Below are 17,010 nucleotides of genomic sequence, written 5' to 3'. Positions count from 1 at the left end.
AAACCCCCTCCCCTTGTCATCAAAAGTCAGCAAATTGAAAACCCCCTCCCCCCGTCGATGATGATGTAATACTTGAATGACTCCTAAGCATGTGCGTATCAATGAAATTTAATGCGGAAATGCGAGAAAAGAAGTTAAAATAAACTATTGAAAAATAATTTTATTTCTGAAATAAAATAAATCACTCACACTTTTTCAATGCCTTTTCAAAGATGTTACAGAACTCGATTCAAGAAAATTATTGGAAATTCAAAACCCTCCAATGTTTATTGAAAAGTATTTACTATATGAAGTACTTTCACGGTGCAATTGTAAAAAATATATACCTCAAAATGAAATTTTGTCATGTTGTAAAACGAAAAATTGTTCGAAATAAATAGTTTTAAGAGTAAAGATTCGACAAAGAAATGTTCTTTTCTACCGACCGTTCCAATACACAAATCGAGTTAGAGGGTTGGAATTTTTTAAATATTGAAGGAAAAAATAATACAAACCCGCTGTTTTTGTGAATTACTTTTTGAAAGAAAAAGTTGCAATATTTTGTGTATGTATGTATGCATTGCACCAGAAAAACGGCAGCAAAAGAGAAAATCAAATAGATGGGAATGAAAAATGCGGGAAGGTAAAAATGTGAGCCGAGCAACAAGTGAGAGAGTAGGAGGAGCAAAACTGTGACGTTGGGGGGAGTAAGTGGACGATTGCACGAAAGCAAAAAGATGCGTAGGCGTATATATACAGACGGAGATACAATTTGCCGGCCACTCTATGCTCAGCAGCAACTGTAAACTGCACCTGTTGTTACCTCTATCGTCAATTCCATTTATGGGGGGGAAAAATCATTTTTGATCATTCAATTAATACATATATTTCAAATCTTTAAGAAAGTGGCGCTTAAAAAAGAATGGTGGTTATATTACCAATTCTATTCAGCCTGTTCTGCGCAGCACAAGGTGAGAAAACTCTGTTTTTTCTTTTTCACTCTAATCAACGTTTCCTCCTCAATTTTAACTTTTCAACTTTTCAACAGGAGAACTTCGGGACAGTTCATTGAAACTGTCGTTGACCTCATATATTTAGGTCCTTCTAAAGAATTAAAAAGGGAATTTTTTGAGAATTTTATAAAACTTTCCTTTCAGCACTTATAACTTTGAAATATTATATTGATGCGAGTAGAGGGTTTTTTCCATAATGGTAAAATAATAAATCCATTCTTATATGTTCAACTGATATGGAGAATATAAGAAAAAACTTAAAAACTAACGCTTAATTCGTTTAATTGAACTGATGATGACGAGAAAAAGTTTATAAATTTAAACTTTCGCTTGATTAATGTTTCTGATTTATTTGTTAACACAAAAACTTTTCTTCTCAAAAATTAAAAGTTGATGCATTTCGTGAGTTTAGATTCTTGGTAAACATTTTCCTGAATAATTGGAGTAGGATATGATGTATATTATTCCCATTAAGAAGAATAAATTTTACTCGGGTATTTTCAATAAATGTGATAATATATATGTTAGTACATTTTTTCACGATACTGTATTCAGCGTATTTTCTTATATATGTATTTAAATTAACCCGTAGAGCAATAGATAAATTGATCAGAGTACTCGTATTTAACGTATTATTTCATCAATTCTTTAGAACGACAGAGTATCCTTACTCTTGATGACGTATTGATTATGGTGCGATGATGTTCATGTCTTAATATCGCGAAACGTTCGACAGCTCTTTCCTGATTCTCGTCTGTATATTTGTTTCATGTTAGATGAAAAAGTTTCGTATTTCATATTTCACAGGAAAGATCGAGTGAACGTTTCTATTTATTATTTGCTATCTCATTCTACTTTATAAAATATAAGCATAATAGAGTCATATACCATACAAGGTGTACACACTTACCGTTATCGGATAGCTAATTCGTAAACCTTTAGTCTTATCAGGCACGGATCTAGAAGTGGGGGGGGGGGGGTTTCTTCTCCCAAAAGCTGGATAATGTGAGAGAAATCGGTATGGGCCGTAAGCTACGAGGCGATCTTACGAACCTTAACAATAAATCACCCCCCCCCCCCTGGCACATCACCCTGGATCTGCACCTGAGTCTTAGAAGTAATGTAAAAACGTCAAAACACACCTTCATCTTTTTACGACCAAAAACCGACCGAGTTATAAAAATTGGATTTCCTGATTTTTAATCCTTTCCTTATCATAAAACAATTCATTTAAACCGAGCTGTATATCGGACTCTTTAAAAGTTTATTTTTAATTTTCAATGAGATTTTCTTGAAATTTAATTCATTAACATAAGGTTACATACATCAAGATTTGTTTTTTAAGAATTTCATTTTTGAAGTCAAAATTATTTGTCGCTGACTTGATGTTGCGTGTGACCCCCCATTTCTTAGCAAAAAGTATATTTCAACTTCAGTCACCTATGACTCTGTCAATTTTGGTTTTAAAAGAATGAAGTTTTTTTGTTCCTACAACTGTTTACTATACTACTTGACAAATGCGAAAGGAACAGTTATTTTTCATCATACCTAACGATAGACATCCTTCAAAGAAATGAAACTTGACACATTTTTAATAGACATCCTGAAGTATTTTTATAATGTAAAATGAAACAGTTATCGCACCACATGGCAAAAAAAGATAAGCAAAAAAGAAAAAGATGCTCCTTACAGCAATTGTAAACAGCTACGAAAAGTGTTCATTCTGTTGGAAATAAGGACAGATATGAGTTCGTCAGTATAAAGTGTGACCTACTCAGACATTGATGCACATTTGGCATCTGCTGTACATGCTGTCCATTAAATTGTTGAGGAGAGTTTGAGGGATTTTGTCCCATTCGTCCTTTAGGTCTGGCGAATATCAGGGCCGGAACTGGAGGGAGGGGGGGGGGCAATTGACCCTGGCAAAAAATTTTAGGGTAATTTTAGGGGGAAACAAAAAACACCATTATAAAATAATCTAATTTTAAATTGGTGGGGGTGTCAAAATTACGTTCGAGGTGGAAAAAATCAGTCACGGCCCTGCCAATATGCAGGACATACAGCCCAAGTGCACAGCGGAAAAGACGTTAATGACTCAGGAAAATTTCGGTGCAATACCGCTGTGATTTTACGATAACTCCATCAAAGATATGAAGCCGAGTTTTGCCATTGTGCTTGATACCTGAACCCAACATTACTCCTTGTCTATAGCGGTCAATTTCCTGGACATTCTGCTGATGGTAACACGTTCCCTGATCTCTCCCTATTAGCTGGTGTCCAGAATCACTGTTGATGCTAAAGCACCATTCGTCAGAGAGCATGACTCTGGACCTTTTTCTGTTGCTGATCCCAACGAATATATTCACTACACAAACGTGAATACAAGCCAACATAACGATACGAGTGGACCTGTTTATATAATTTTAATAAAGAAATTAGAATATTTAATCACAATTTAATCACAATTGTACATAAATGTATAAATGGTATACCATATATATATACTTCGTTTTCTTACCATTTCTTTTTTCAAAAAAAAACAAAAAAAAAACACGCATAAAATTATGAGTACATATGTGTAATATCTGCCATTTGAGTTTAAAAAATGCTTTGCACGTACGCAAAGCTATGCTTTGCTACGCTTAAGTTAAACCATTCGGGGGAAAAATAAATATGAAAACGTCTATCAAAAAGGATTTTTATCGGAAAATTTTAAAAAATATTTATCGTTGTGAAATTAACTAGAGAAAGAACGCATACCTTAAAGTAAAAATGTCTTTAGAGTTGATTAACAATTACTTTCATAAGAGAAAATAACGTATCAAACGATTTATTTTTCAATAATTGGTCTGAAATTATATCTTTAGTAGTTCAAGAAGGGTTACAAAAAAAAATTAATTGGGAGAAAAGATGCTGAAATAAAATGAAAACGAGTTCAGAAATAGTAATACCATTGCTTAATTCACTGGCATCCATGGAAATTAAGAAAATTTTGAAGCAGAAAATTTTCAAATATTTGTTTTAAAAAGTTCAGATTAAAAAATTCAAAAACATTTCCCATAAATTATATCGGTTCAATACATAGACTTAAGATATAAATAGACCGCGCACGCTATTCATAAAACTTGTCGAACGTGAAGAAAAGATGAGCAGTATTGTCGGGGAAAGAACAGGTTCTGCGCTATTACATTTGGCGCATTTTCGCAGAAGCTAGGATGTTGCTGTGACGAAATTTGACTCAATTCGATCAAGTTGATGAAAACTTTCCTTCATTTTTTCAATGAATTTCACTCATTTTTATGTGAAATATTTAGGGAGTATCAGATTTGAAAAAATAAATTCTATAAAATAAACAAATATTGGAAAACGGAATTTTTTTATTTTCCATTAAGGGATAATTCTTAATAATTTCTTAACACATGGGTTTTTAAATTTTAATTGAATATATAATATTTGAAGGAAGTGAATATAAACAGTATAAATTTCATGAAATAAATTTTTTTGGCACAGTTTTTAATAGCTTTCTAAATATCTATACACACACAGGAAACAAAATATTGTATACAACAAATATATAATGTTTATGTTACTGTAAATTTGATAAATCCGTAGTGTGCGTTATCTTCAGAAATTCTGCATAATAGTTGGTAAATATATGCATAATTACCAATATTTTTAGTAAGTTTGATGAATTTCGTAGCATTTATCACTTTTTACGAATGAATCGAATAATTCTCAAAATGAAGTTAGTAAGTTTAATGAATATGGAAAAAATCCATGCTGAAATATCACTTTATTTCAACAACTTAGTTCTGTCCGTATGAGATGCGTGCACTACACATATTTCGCCATAAAAATTACATTAATAATAAATGCGAAGATAGAGAGAGATTTTTTTTCATCGCCTTAGTTCATGTTGGCTTTTGCTGTATTTATCAGCATATGCAAACATAACCGTTACGAAGAGGGGTAAAAATACTATTATTTTTAGAGGTTGTTATGCATTTTTATGCAAAACTGCAATTGTCTAGAGGGTGCGTTTTCCTCACATTCTATTTAAATAAAATATTTTTCATAAATTTCTCCTTCTGAAAAGCATATTTTCTTCCAAGTTGAGCAAAACTCGAATGAACTCACTAGCTCGCCAAATCTCGCCAAATCTTGCGGAGACGTATATTTCAGTTAAAACTTCATAAAACTCACAATTTCAATCATTTATTGCCAAAAATTCTATTAAAACATTTAATAATGATTCATGACATTTGAATTTTACCAAAACTTGGAACTTTAATTGAATTAAATCCAAAATGGAGTCGTTAAAAACTGAGACTACGTCAGAAATCCACTGCATCGTCAATTTAATATTCCAATTTTTAATTTATAAGAAGAGGAATAAGCAAAAAAGTATTCCCTTGTGAAAGGATACTGGTCCCCCTTTCCTAAACCGCTCAGAACATCCGAAAGCTGCGCAAGTGTTGGCCATTCTAATCAAAAATAAGACAGCGCGTGTAGATCGTCATACGAGTAGCCATAAGGAAAGCATTGCCAGCGAGATTCCCTGACCAGCCTTTCGACCGGAGTCACGTGACTCCGGATCTTTGCTTCACATTGTAACCCCTCGCGCGCACTCTATAGTATTATTACTCTGTGGTTCAATAGGTACCGGGATTTGGAACACGATCAGTTGAACTGCAATAATGTTTATGCGGTAGGTTCTGGAGAGCCATGGATGCATAAATATTTGGAAGCAATTAATGCAATCACATTAACATATCATAATCGGGGTACTAGTCTATCTCAGTCCAACCTCGTCTGACCGGAATTTAAAATTCGTTCTTCAGCTGCAGAAAGTTACGGAGGAGAAGAAACGGTGTTCGAATTGGATTTTTTTTTTCCTTCCCTTCCCGTTGTCTAATTTAAGTTCATGAAAAGTACACGTACGGATATAATAGACAAAAATTATTATTAATAGAGTATTTATATAAATAGACAAATAGAGTATTTATATAAATAGACAAATAGAGTATTTATATAAATAGACAAATAGAGTATTTATATAAATAGACAAATAGAGTATTTATATAAATAGACAAATAGAGTATTTATATAAATAGACAAATAGAGTATTTATATAAATAGACAAATAGAGTATTGAAACTCAACGTGATTCAAAACTCAACGTACAAACTTTTAGGGGAGGTAGAAAACACGAAAACAAAACAGAATTACAAAAAAAAACAGAATCTCAATTTTTTTGTTTGCATAACTGTGGATGGTAAGAACTTTGAACACTTGCTGTGAAACTTAACGTGTGCACGTACTGTCCTCGTGTAAAGTATCGCTAAATAAACAGTTTTCCACCCATTATTGGCCTGTCATTTCTGCATTTTCGTTTGTCCTCCAGCTTGGGGTTTCCGGTCATACATTTTTATTTGATTCTATTTTGTTTTTGTGTTTTCTACCTTTCCTAAAAGTTTGTACGTTGAGTTTTGAATCACCCTGTATGTTACGGTCAATATGATAAATCCACTGATTATGTATAACTGAAGACCATTTTGGTAAGTTTGATAAATTTTGCGAATTTTTCACATTTACCGGTTATTATCTATAATTCCCAGCTGGCATTGACGAATATGATAAATCGTCAATGAATTATTTAAATTTACCGGGCATTTTGCTCAAACTGCAGTCTGGAATTGATGGATTCAATCGGACAAATCGTTTGAAAATGTTTATTGATGTGAAGGAAGCTAACATTACTAGACTGCTAATACGGTAGAACTTGGTTAATTCGAGAATTTTGAATAATTCGAACTTTTACGAACTCCCCTTGAGTTTTCTATCTAGTTTCTTGTTTAGTTCGAATGTTCTAGATAATTCCAAATTGAAGGATAAAAGCCATGATTTTTGTATGAGCAAATTTGGTTTGGAAAAATTCTACAAGAAACCTTTCCCCCCCCCCCCTCCCAGACTGCTGTTCTCAATCAAGTAGTTAAACAACGAATTTTTAAAGGCTAATAAGAGTTTGAAAATCTCTCTCTAATCTTTTTTTTTAATTTAATGCCCATTTTAACATTGTGCAGCTGGAGTGCATCAAAACTGTGTACCACTTAATACTGATTATGCTTTTCAACCTATATATCAAGGTCTAACATTTAAAATGTGAATCTTTTTGTCGTCATCAAAGTATGGAAAGTATCGGAAAGTGCAGATTGCGTGATAAGTTCAATAGCATAAGAATGGCAAGCAAAATTTGGGAAAAAGTTTCGTAACAAATCATGGACTGTTTCCGTAAATCAGACTTTGAACATGGCGAGAAATTCTGAAGTGATGCCGATTCCAGATTAGTGAAATAACGTAGTAGCTAAAACCATTTATTATAATTTGATTATTATTAAAATTTGAGAAACAGTTCCGTAACTGATGATAAAATTTTAATGATTGATAATTATTATCCCATGTGAATATCGGTGATTAAATTGCAATTTTTGTAGTCATTTTACTGATCCAAGATAGATTAATTGGATAATTTGAATTTTGGATAATGCTAACTTTTTCCAGTGACTGGACTTCGAATTAACCAAGTGTTCGACTGTAATTTATATATGTTTTTATTCTTATAACATTCATTTTCATTTAATTTAACTTTTATAACAAAATATGTGTAATGCATCTATTGCGTGCGGGCGAAACTGTTAAATGGTTGAATTCAGTTATTTAAATTGTTATTTAGATTGATTTCTTCGATTTTTATCATACTTACCAACTTCACTCTGGAATTATGCATAATTCCCGTAAAAGTGATGAATGCAAAAAAAATTATCAAAGTTAGCGAGATGATTGATTATTACGCATAATAACAGGCGATTATGGATAGTTATTAATTTATGACATTTACTAAACTGTGAAAGATGCTGAAATGCGCTAATAAAAACACCACAAATATCATATATTTATGCATTTATCACTTTTCCCGTGCAACGCCGGATATTTATACTAGATTAATATAAAAATTTTCGTGCACTGACATGTAAAACAAGAGAAAAAGGTTAGTCAGTGTTGGAAACTGCTGCAGTAATTTTCGTGAAACATCAATTGTTTATAGTATAAATTTCAACCATAATTATAATATAAATAATAATCGATGCCGGGTTTGGGCATCGATTATTATTTTTTAAAGACGTTTTCACGTAAAAGAATGTTTTTTAAAAGTAGTTGTCGGACTCGGTTCAAGTCCAATTTTGGGCTTCAGCCGCCGCATTCGGAATGTCAAGTGGGTGCAATGGGTTTAAGTCCGCCTCCATTGCAATGTTCCTTTCATCAGCAACGAAATCCACAGCCATACTTAATCCAGCCCAGTCAGATGCCACCAGAGTTGCCCGAGCGTGCTTGCGTTGCCTATATTCACGGTAGTACTGCGCGTTGGTTTTTGGTTCGAGCCCGGCGTTTTTGGCGTCATTCTCTTCCTAATTTCGTGTTCTGCGCATTCGTACATGATTTCTCTTATTTTGGTTGTACATATATCGCGACATTTTGAAAAAATATGGAAATGTTCACACTTTTTCAATTTACAGCCTTGCACCTTTTCAAGTGTTTAAGATACAAACTCAAATCTCAGAACGAGTTATAGCACATATACTCTCTTTTTTCAAAACAGCACTTATTTGTTCACTGGGATTAAATAAGTAGTTTCTGAGTTATAATCCCGTTGAGAGACAGACACGTGTCGAATTCAAAAACCGAAAAATCGTTGGTTCACTTTGCGCGTGCACAGTTCCTGACATCAGGCTGCCACAAATATCAAAATAGCAATAGCACAAATCTTCATCATTTCTTTCTAAAATGAGACCAAGATGGCAGTGCTATGTCTATTTTTGATGGAGTAATTGAAGTTAGAAATTAGTTCGACAAAAACTGTCGCTAATTTCACGCAATTGCCTCTCCACAAACTGGGATCGATTTCAAAGATGTTGTCACGTCAAAAATCACAAGCATTTTCTGCTAGAAAGACAAAAATACCATAATTTGTTTGCTTAGTTTTGATATTCATGTTGCTATCGCTTACGAGATAATCATCTTAATAAAAAATTCATAAAATCCGCAGTCAAAATTCCCGTTTCCTGATTTTTTTTCAGATGAAACTTTCTTCCAAGTATTAGGCTATAATATTGTCTTATACGTTTCTTGAAAGATAAAAGTTCTTGTTTCGATAAGTTAGTTAATATTTGAACAGACCACCAAAATATTTACAAGAAATTTTCACGTCCGAAACAAAATATAAATAGGAAGAGTACATGTTAAAATGATAAAAACCCTATAAAGTATTATTATTTAAAAAAAAACGAAAACTCGTTTCGTTATGCCTCTATTCGTAAGCTGATAATATTAATATTTGCTGTGGAATATTTTTTTTGGTGACAATTTGGTGATCAATATGTTTTTAAATTCTCACGTGATTTTTAGATAGTTCATCTAGACCATAGGTTTCCAACCTTTTTTCTCCCATTGCCCCCCAACGCAATCTAACCCATAGGATCCCATGTTATACTCGTAGCTTCTACCACCCCCCTGGAACATTCCATTGCCCACGTTGGGAATCACTGATCTAGACCTTCTCCAAAATACATACCCTTAAACATTTGGTAAGCAACAAAGAGGGTAAACAGTAATGCTGATTCCTATTTATCCTATGAATTCTATGAATAAAAGCTATATTTTTAGCGTTTGCTTACAATTTTTTTAAATCCAAATTTTCATCTAGAACTCTGACATTGACCACTTTTACCAAATAGCTATATCCGAATACATTAAACAATTTGCTATCCACGCTATGTTTAATAAAGTATAAAAATTGCAGATTTCAATAAAAAGGCATAATCATCCTCATCATCAACAACCATTTTATATCCTATGGGGGGCTGGATGTAGTTCTCTGAATTTTCCATTTTTTTCTGTTGGTTGCTTTTGCCATCCAGTGGACTCCATTCACCTTTCAGGCTCATCGAATAAGAAGGTTCTCATCTCTCCATCTTGATTAGGGACACCTTTTCGGACGTTGCCAGAACACCACAGGGGTACCAATTCAGAATACTTGTGGTCCATTTGTTGTCCTTCCTTCTTGCAATCAGTCCAGCCCATTTCTATTCTAGACGTTTGGTTCTTTCCATGATATCATATACTTTTGTTTGGCTCCTTATCCATGTGATTCGTTTTCTGTCTCTCAAAGAGACAGAATCAAAGAGACATACATAGTACCCAAAGTAGTCGATGTAATTAAACCCTATTTTTCGCCACACGCGAGCAGAGGATTTCTATATAATTTTCCACCCATGATATGAATTTTAGAATCAAAAACGCTCATACGCATAGTGTGTTTATTTGTTCGTGATAATTATAGTACTCCCCAGCTTCAGCTTTGATATTAATCTTGAAAAGAATTCACATTGTTATATGATAAAAATAGGATACAATATATTATCAACTAAAGAAATTTCTGCATGTATTTTTAAATAAATGATGAAATCACTTCAATCAAATCGATGCTTGTACCGTTCTTTGAAAATAAATAAATTTTGCTCGAATCCGGTGAATACGAATAATCATCGATTCATTTTGGTGAACTAATTTACTGCGAATTTATCACTATATTAAACCCCAATATGTGATAGAGTGTGATGCCTTCCTTCCTCGTATAGGTAAATATAATAAATTTTCAATGAATTACTTAGATTTACCGAATATCATGCTTAAATTTCAGTCTAAGAACATGAAATAACTTTTTGTTCTGCAAGTATGGGGATGCTTTAGATTTTCTGCCATAGATTATTTTGTTCCATAAAAAGATACAATGAAAACAACATTTACTTCCCTCTGCTCATTATGCTCAAAGAAATACAATATTCCTGTGGGATTTGCTACATGTTATACTAAAGGCTCTACAATAAGGGTTTGGCCGAAATACCATTGAGTGCTTCCGTAAGTTCCTGATTCTCATGATATGAAACCGATTGAGGATTTGTGGCAAGTTTTGAAAAAGAAAGAAGAAAAAAGATGAGTCAAACACTTATGCCTCTTACCAGTTCCTTGATATTCCTGGGCAAGTATTTCAGCCGAACTTTGCTAAAGTTATGGCTAAAGCATGCCAAGACGTGTTGCTGGTGTGTACTCAACTCAAGAAGAACCCTCAATATCGTAATTAAGCTTTAAATTCACATGCTCGTAACGTAAGTATTTGAAGTGTGGAATATTTATCACGTGAAAAAACCGGGAATTTCAAATACTATTCATATGTAGGGGAATCTTTCTTCGAATACTTCAGTAGTAAATTTCTTTTCGGTGTAATAAAGAGACACAAATTTAAAAAATTAAAATGTTCTTGGATTGAGAGAGAGAGAGAGAGAGTGTGTGTGTGTGTTTATTTATTTATTTATTTATTTATATTTATTTATTTATATTTATTTATTTATATTTATTTATATTTATTTATTTATATTTATTTATTTATATTTATTTATTTATATTTATTTATTTATATTTATTTATATTTATTTATTTATATTTATTTATATTTATTTATTTATTTATTTATAAACATTTTATGTAGATGGAACTATCAAAGCTAAATTTCTCCTTTTTTGCTGACGATTTGTTATTTTAATTTAATTTCAAAATGAACCTTAGAGTTTTTATTAATTTCTGTCAACCTCCGCAAAACTCCCTTTTTACCCACCAATTTGTAATGAGTTGATAAAAATTCTATAAAAATTAGTTTATTTCCTTTGGACAGTGATACTGCACATATTAAATAGCATTTTGTGTGTTATGTTTAATGTATGTGCGTCGATACTGGAGAATTTTTTTCGTTCAAATTGCGTATGATGTTAGTTTTGGTTCTATTTAACCCTTTAAGCGGCAGAGCAGGAATCACTAAACCCACTTCAAAATGTACTATCTTTTTTAATGAAGTATCCTTTCTTCCGATTTTCATTAAGTACAATCTAAGGGGTATAGGTGAAAGTGTTTATTGAGAAATCAACTTTAAAAAATCTTTGGGTTCGTCAATACTAAAAGTCAATACTTAAGGAGGTGAGATATCTTTTCAATATATATCACTTAAAGGGTTAAAACAATCAATAAAGAAAAATCGATAGCATTCGGAGCAGAGTTTCAAGTATACTTTCCTCGTTTTTTCTATTAGGATAATTCGTTGTTACGTTAATAATAAGTAGGTGGACGAGATTTCTCTGTATATTTCTCTTATATTCTCTGTCACCAGAAAAATATATGAAGCTTTAAGTGATAATTATTTTCAGTTGCAATAATATTCGCAGTATCGCAGTATTAGGATAAGTTGTAGAATCATCAATAAACAATAACGAATCTCATTAACAAATAACAATTCAAAATTTGAGTCATGAAAGTAATTTGTCTAAGGCCGGGATTACATTATCGTTTTCGTAACAACCCGGACGTAATATACCCCATGTATAGTTCTAAAATATGCATACAATATATAATGCAATAACATTACTAATTCTACTAAAAATGAATTTCCTAAAAACTTAAGGCACTCCTCATTAATACAAGTACACACCTATGTGTCGCGGCAAACGTTTTGGTATTCACTGCGCAAGAACATCATCAATAGTTACGCGAAACTTTTTATATCGAAAAAATTCGGTATATATATCTCCCAGTCTTAATATTCAATAGTTGTTTTTTTTATACTTTTACACACACACACTGTTAAGCCCAGTTAATCAAGGTTCTACTGTATAGTAGCAAAAGATTTATGAAAAATAATCAGCTATATACAGGGTGATTATAATTTAAGATTTGATTCCAAAACTATACAATAAGTACTGATCAGAATGACTTGAAAATTTGCATGAAATACTCCTGAAGCAATGGAAGTTTCTTTCGCAAAAGAAAAAAGTGCAAAATGTGCAAGTAGATGATGCTGTACTTGGCCAGCAGTATAAATCTATTTTGTGCAACCACATCATTCGGCACATCAGTGTGTGGATAGAACTTCTATCAAGATGCACATTGCAATACCAGCAAAGCAGCTGCTGAAGACCCATTTTGACAGGATGCACCTTAACCCTTGCAACTTCTGGCTGTGGGGGGTACCTCAAAATGTTATAAACAGTGGTCAGATTGCAAACTTTTGGTGAATTGCAATCTCCAGCACATCCCCTATATGTTAGAAGTTCCTTAGGAATATTAACGGGGGGGGGGGGGGGCCGTGTGTTTGGTTTAATAAAGCTGAATTGCAAGCACATCCACATTATGACCATGGCATACTCCGATTCTGTTGTCGAACAAGAATTTTTGTGCTTTCAACCTCTCATAGCCAGAACACGCGGTGGACAACATATTTAACATTTCTTAAGTAAGTTGTTATTTGTTCAATTACTTCGTTTTTTGTGATGTTTCCATGAATTATGAAATCGTGAAATGCTATAATTAAGGCATCATTCTGCCATGACTGGCTATCGTTTCCATTCTGCGAGCAAATTTCCCACATGTTGGATGATGTGTCATTAATTTTACATTTTTAAGTATTTTTTCCCCTTTATCAAATAAAATTGAATTTTTTCAGGAATATTCATGCCAATTTTCAAGTCATTCTGACAATTGTTCTTTTTTTACAGTGTTTTGAAATCAGAACCTTAGTTATAATCACCCTGTATATCGTAAATCATTGCTAATTAATCTACATTATTTATGCTTCATTAAATGCATTATATTCACCTAATTTTTATTACTTTTTGCAAAATAGCTTCCTAATTAAGTATACTGAAAGTAACTGGAGAAAAACCTTTATATATTATATGATTAATAATAACATTAAAAGAATTTTCAAACACACAATAATCCATTGAGTTAAGCCAAAAATTAATTAATTTTGAAAAGGTGGTTTTTGTTAAAATGTAATAAATATTTATTGATTAATTAACATGGGAATACTGTGTTAATTACATTAATAAACATTTTATTTTAGTTAATTATTGGAAGTTTGAATGATTTTTCAGAAATTTCATTGTTTTTAATGTTAATACCATTTAAAACAAAAAACCGGTTTAAACCAAAAAAACCCGGTTTTTTGGTTTTTTTAAAAAAAAACCGGTTTTTTTACTAACCCTGATTATAATGCAGTCTGCAGGGGCGGTCTTAGGGCAGTGCGACCGGTGCAATTGCACCGGGCGCCAAATGAGAAGAGGCGCGAAACGCGTCATAAATATACATTATTAGAATACGTATTTATAAATAAATAACTATAAAATATACATGAAAAACGACAAAGGTGAGAATTTTTTTTTCAAAAACAAAACAAAAAGGTTTGAGTGCATATAATATTACGGTTATTTTTCGAAAAGAAAATAATCAATGGGCAGTGTACCTATCTACGTACAGTACACACCGATTTTGGTCAGATAAAAATATACACTCTCTCTCTCAAGCTCTTTTCGTTTACCCCTGTAGGAGATTTTTTTTTGGGTGGGGGGGAGAGACGTAATTTCTTTCTCTTCTGTTGTGCAGTAAAAAATAAAAATAATGGGGGAATGTTCATTCATTCGGCCCTCGGTCACCAAATTTTTCTACTAACGAGAGCAAAAGTGTTTTCCTGTGTTGTGGGGAGTATTACGGGAATTTAAGGTGTCTTCTGATGTGGGGACGATTTTGAGCCAGAGGCCTTTCATACCTCTTTTTTCCCGACTTGTAGATTATTAAAGACGTAGAATCGAATCGCCAATACAATACAGTATTTCGAAAAAAAAAAATTTAAGAAAAAAAAAATGAATGAATTTTAAAACCTATGATTAGCTGACCATTTTAAATGTAGGGATCCTGCACTTGGGCCGCTTTCCTACCTGTCACACGAGGAGAAACAAAAATGTTCTCACACCAGAAAACCCATGCACTTTAGCTTCCCCGATCACTGACCAGCATAGACTTAAGATATAAATAGACCGCGCACGCTATTCATAAAACTTGTCGAACGTGAAGAAAAGATGAGCAGTATTGTCGGGGAAAGAACAGGTTCTGCGCTATTACATTTGGCGCGTTTTAGCAGAAGCTAGGATGTTGCTGTAACGAAATTTGACTCAATTCGATCAAGTTGATGAAAACTTTCCTTCATTTTTTCAATGAATTTCACTCATTTTTATGTGAAATATTTAGGGAGTATCAGATTTGAAAAAATAAATTCTATAAAATAAACAAATATTGGAAAACGGAACAACGTATATGTTGCAAAGCCTAATTCATTTATATTTTTAAATATTCTCTTCATTCACTTTGTCGCTTTTAATTTCGAAAATTTATTTATACTAGGGGTTATTAAAACAAAAATATATCTTTCCAGAACATTACAATTACTCTATATACTCATAATTAATGTGTAATTAATTATAATGCATCATATTATGTTATGTAATGTAACACATTCACACTCATACCATATTCAGTCATGAAATAATATTCAAACAATAAGAAAAAGTTTCATTTCTAACATTCCTGAAAAACCTTTTATAACCTCATCACAGAAAACTGTAAACACTTACATAATATTTCAGGATTAAAATAGATTTTACTCAAGAAAATTACAGAATCTCATCATCAATTTCTCTAAATTATAAGAATTAAAATTCCATGTAGAGTATATATGTAATAATTTAAAGTGTGTATATATATATAATATTTTAGGATATAATATTTCATATATATAATATAATATTTACACATGTCACACATATATATATATATATATATATATGTGACATATGTAATCTCTTCGCTCCAAAAGTATGCATATGTTAATCTTAATTTAAGGTATTAAATCGTTTTTAGAATGATTCTTTTTCAAGATAACATCTGAGGTACACAATATATGACTTCAGGTCTTAGTACAGATATTGACTCAAAAAATCAATTGAATAATTAATTTTCTTGTTTGAAGCGGCAATTTCACATACAACAAACATAAATTAATGAATAAAAAAATTTCTTTTCTGTAATAGTTTTATCTCAGGTGTGAAGAGGGGTAAAAATACTAATATTTTTAGAGGTTGTTATGCACTTTAATGCAAAACTGCAATTGTCTAGAGGGGGGGGGGGAGAGTTTTCCTCACATTCTATTTAAATAGAATATTTTTCATAAATTTCTCCTCCTGAAAAGCATATTTTCTTCCAAGTTGAGCAAAAGTCGAATGAACTCACTAGCTCGCCAAATCTCGCCAAATCTTGCGGAGACGTATATTTCAGTTAAAACTTCATAAAACTCACAATTTCAATCATTTATTGCCAAAAATTCTATTAAAACATTTAATAATGATTCTTGGAACTTTAATTGAATTAAATCCAAAATGGAGTCGTTAAAAACTGAGATTACGTCAGAAATCCATTGCATCGTCAATTTAATATTCCAATTTTTAATTTATAAGAAGGGGAATAAGCAAAAAAGTAGTCCCTTGTGAAAGGATACTAGTCCCCCTTTCCTAAACCGCTCAGAACATCCGAAAGCTGCGCAAGTGTTGGCCATTCTAATCAAAAATAAGACAGCGCGTGTAGATCGTCATACGAGTAGCCATAAGGAAAGCATTACCAACGAGATTCCCTGACCAGCCTTTCGACCGGAGTCACGTGACTCCGGATCTTTGCTTCACATTGTAACCCCTCGCGCGCACTCTATAGTATTATTACTCTGTGCTGACCAGTCTCCCGATTCGCCAGACTTTCCTATTAGTTCAACCAGGGGCAGCTCGGTGGCACTGGGTGTGCTCTAGAAAGGCGTCAAATCCGAAATGAAAGGGCAAAACAAAATTTGGAAAAATTATTTGTGCCCGCTGTAGGAGGGGCGCCAAGACTGAGGTAGACAGGGCAAAAAAAAGGTAGGGGAAATGATTTCTGCCCCCTCTAGCAGGAGCGCCAAATCCGGCGTAAAAGGGTGAAAGAAATTACAGAAAATTATTTCTGCTCGCTTTAGGAGGGTCGTTATATCCGAAGTGGACAC

The 17,010-nt window shown here is 32.7% G+C and overlaps 1 protein-coding gene across 1 annotated transcript in view; it reads left to right on the top strand.

Annotated features, from left to right (window-relative positions):
• Positions 1 to 757: 757 nt before the first annotated feature.
• The window catches only part of LOC149080277 (uncharacterized), a 99,248-nt gene continuing 82,995 nt past the window's right edge, over positions 758 to 17,010 (top strand). Inside the window, exon 1 of the mRNA XM_089239406.1 lies at positions 758 to 950. Within this exon, the coding sequence (XP_089095532.1) occupies positions 902 to 950 (49 nt within the window). The 5' untranslated portion in view covers positions 758 to 901. The remainder of the gene's footprint in view (positions 951 to 17,010) is intronic.

The sequence above is a fragment of the Pholcus phalangioides genome, unplaced genomic scaffold, assembly GCF_987345545.1.
Source record: "Pholcus phalangioides strain wild (caught in Gottingen) unplaced genomic scaffold, Ppha-v1.0 ptg000011l_1, whole genome shotgun sequence".
Taxonomy (NCBI): domain Eukaryota; kingdom Metazoa; phylum Arthropoda; class Arachnida; order Araneae; family Pholcidae; genus Pholcus; species Pholcus phalangioides.
Note: the sequence above shows the minus strand (reverse complement) of the source record. Positions and strands in the feature narration are given on the sequence as shown.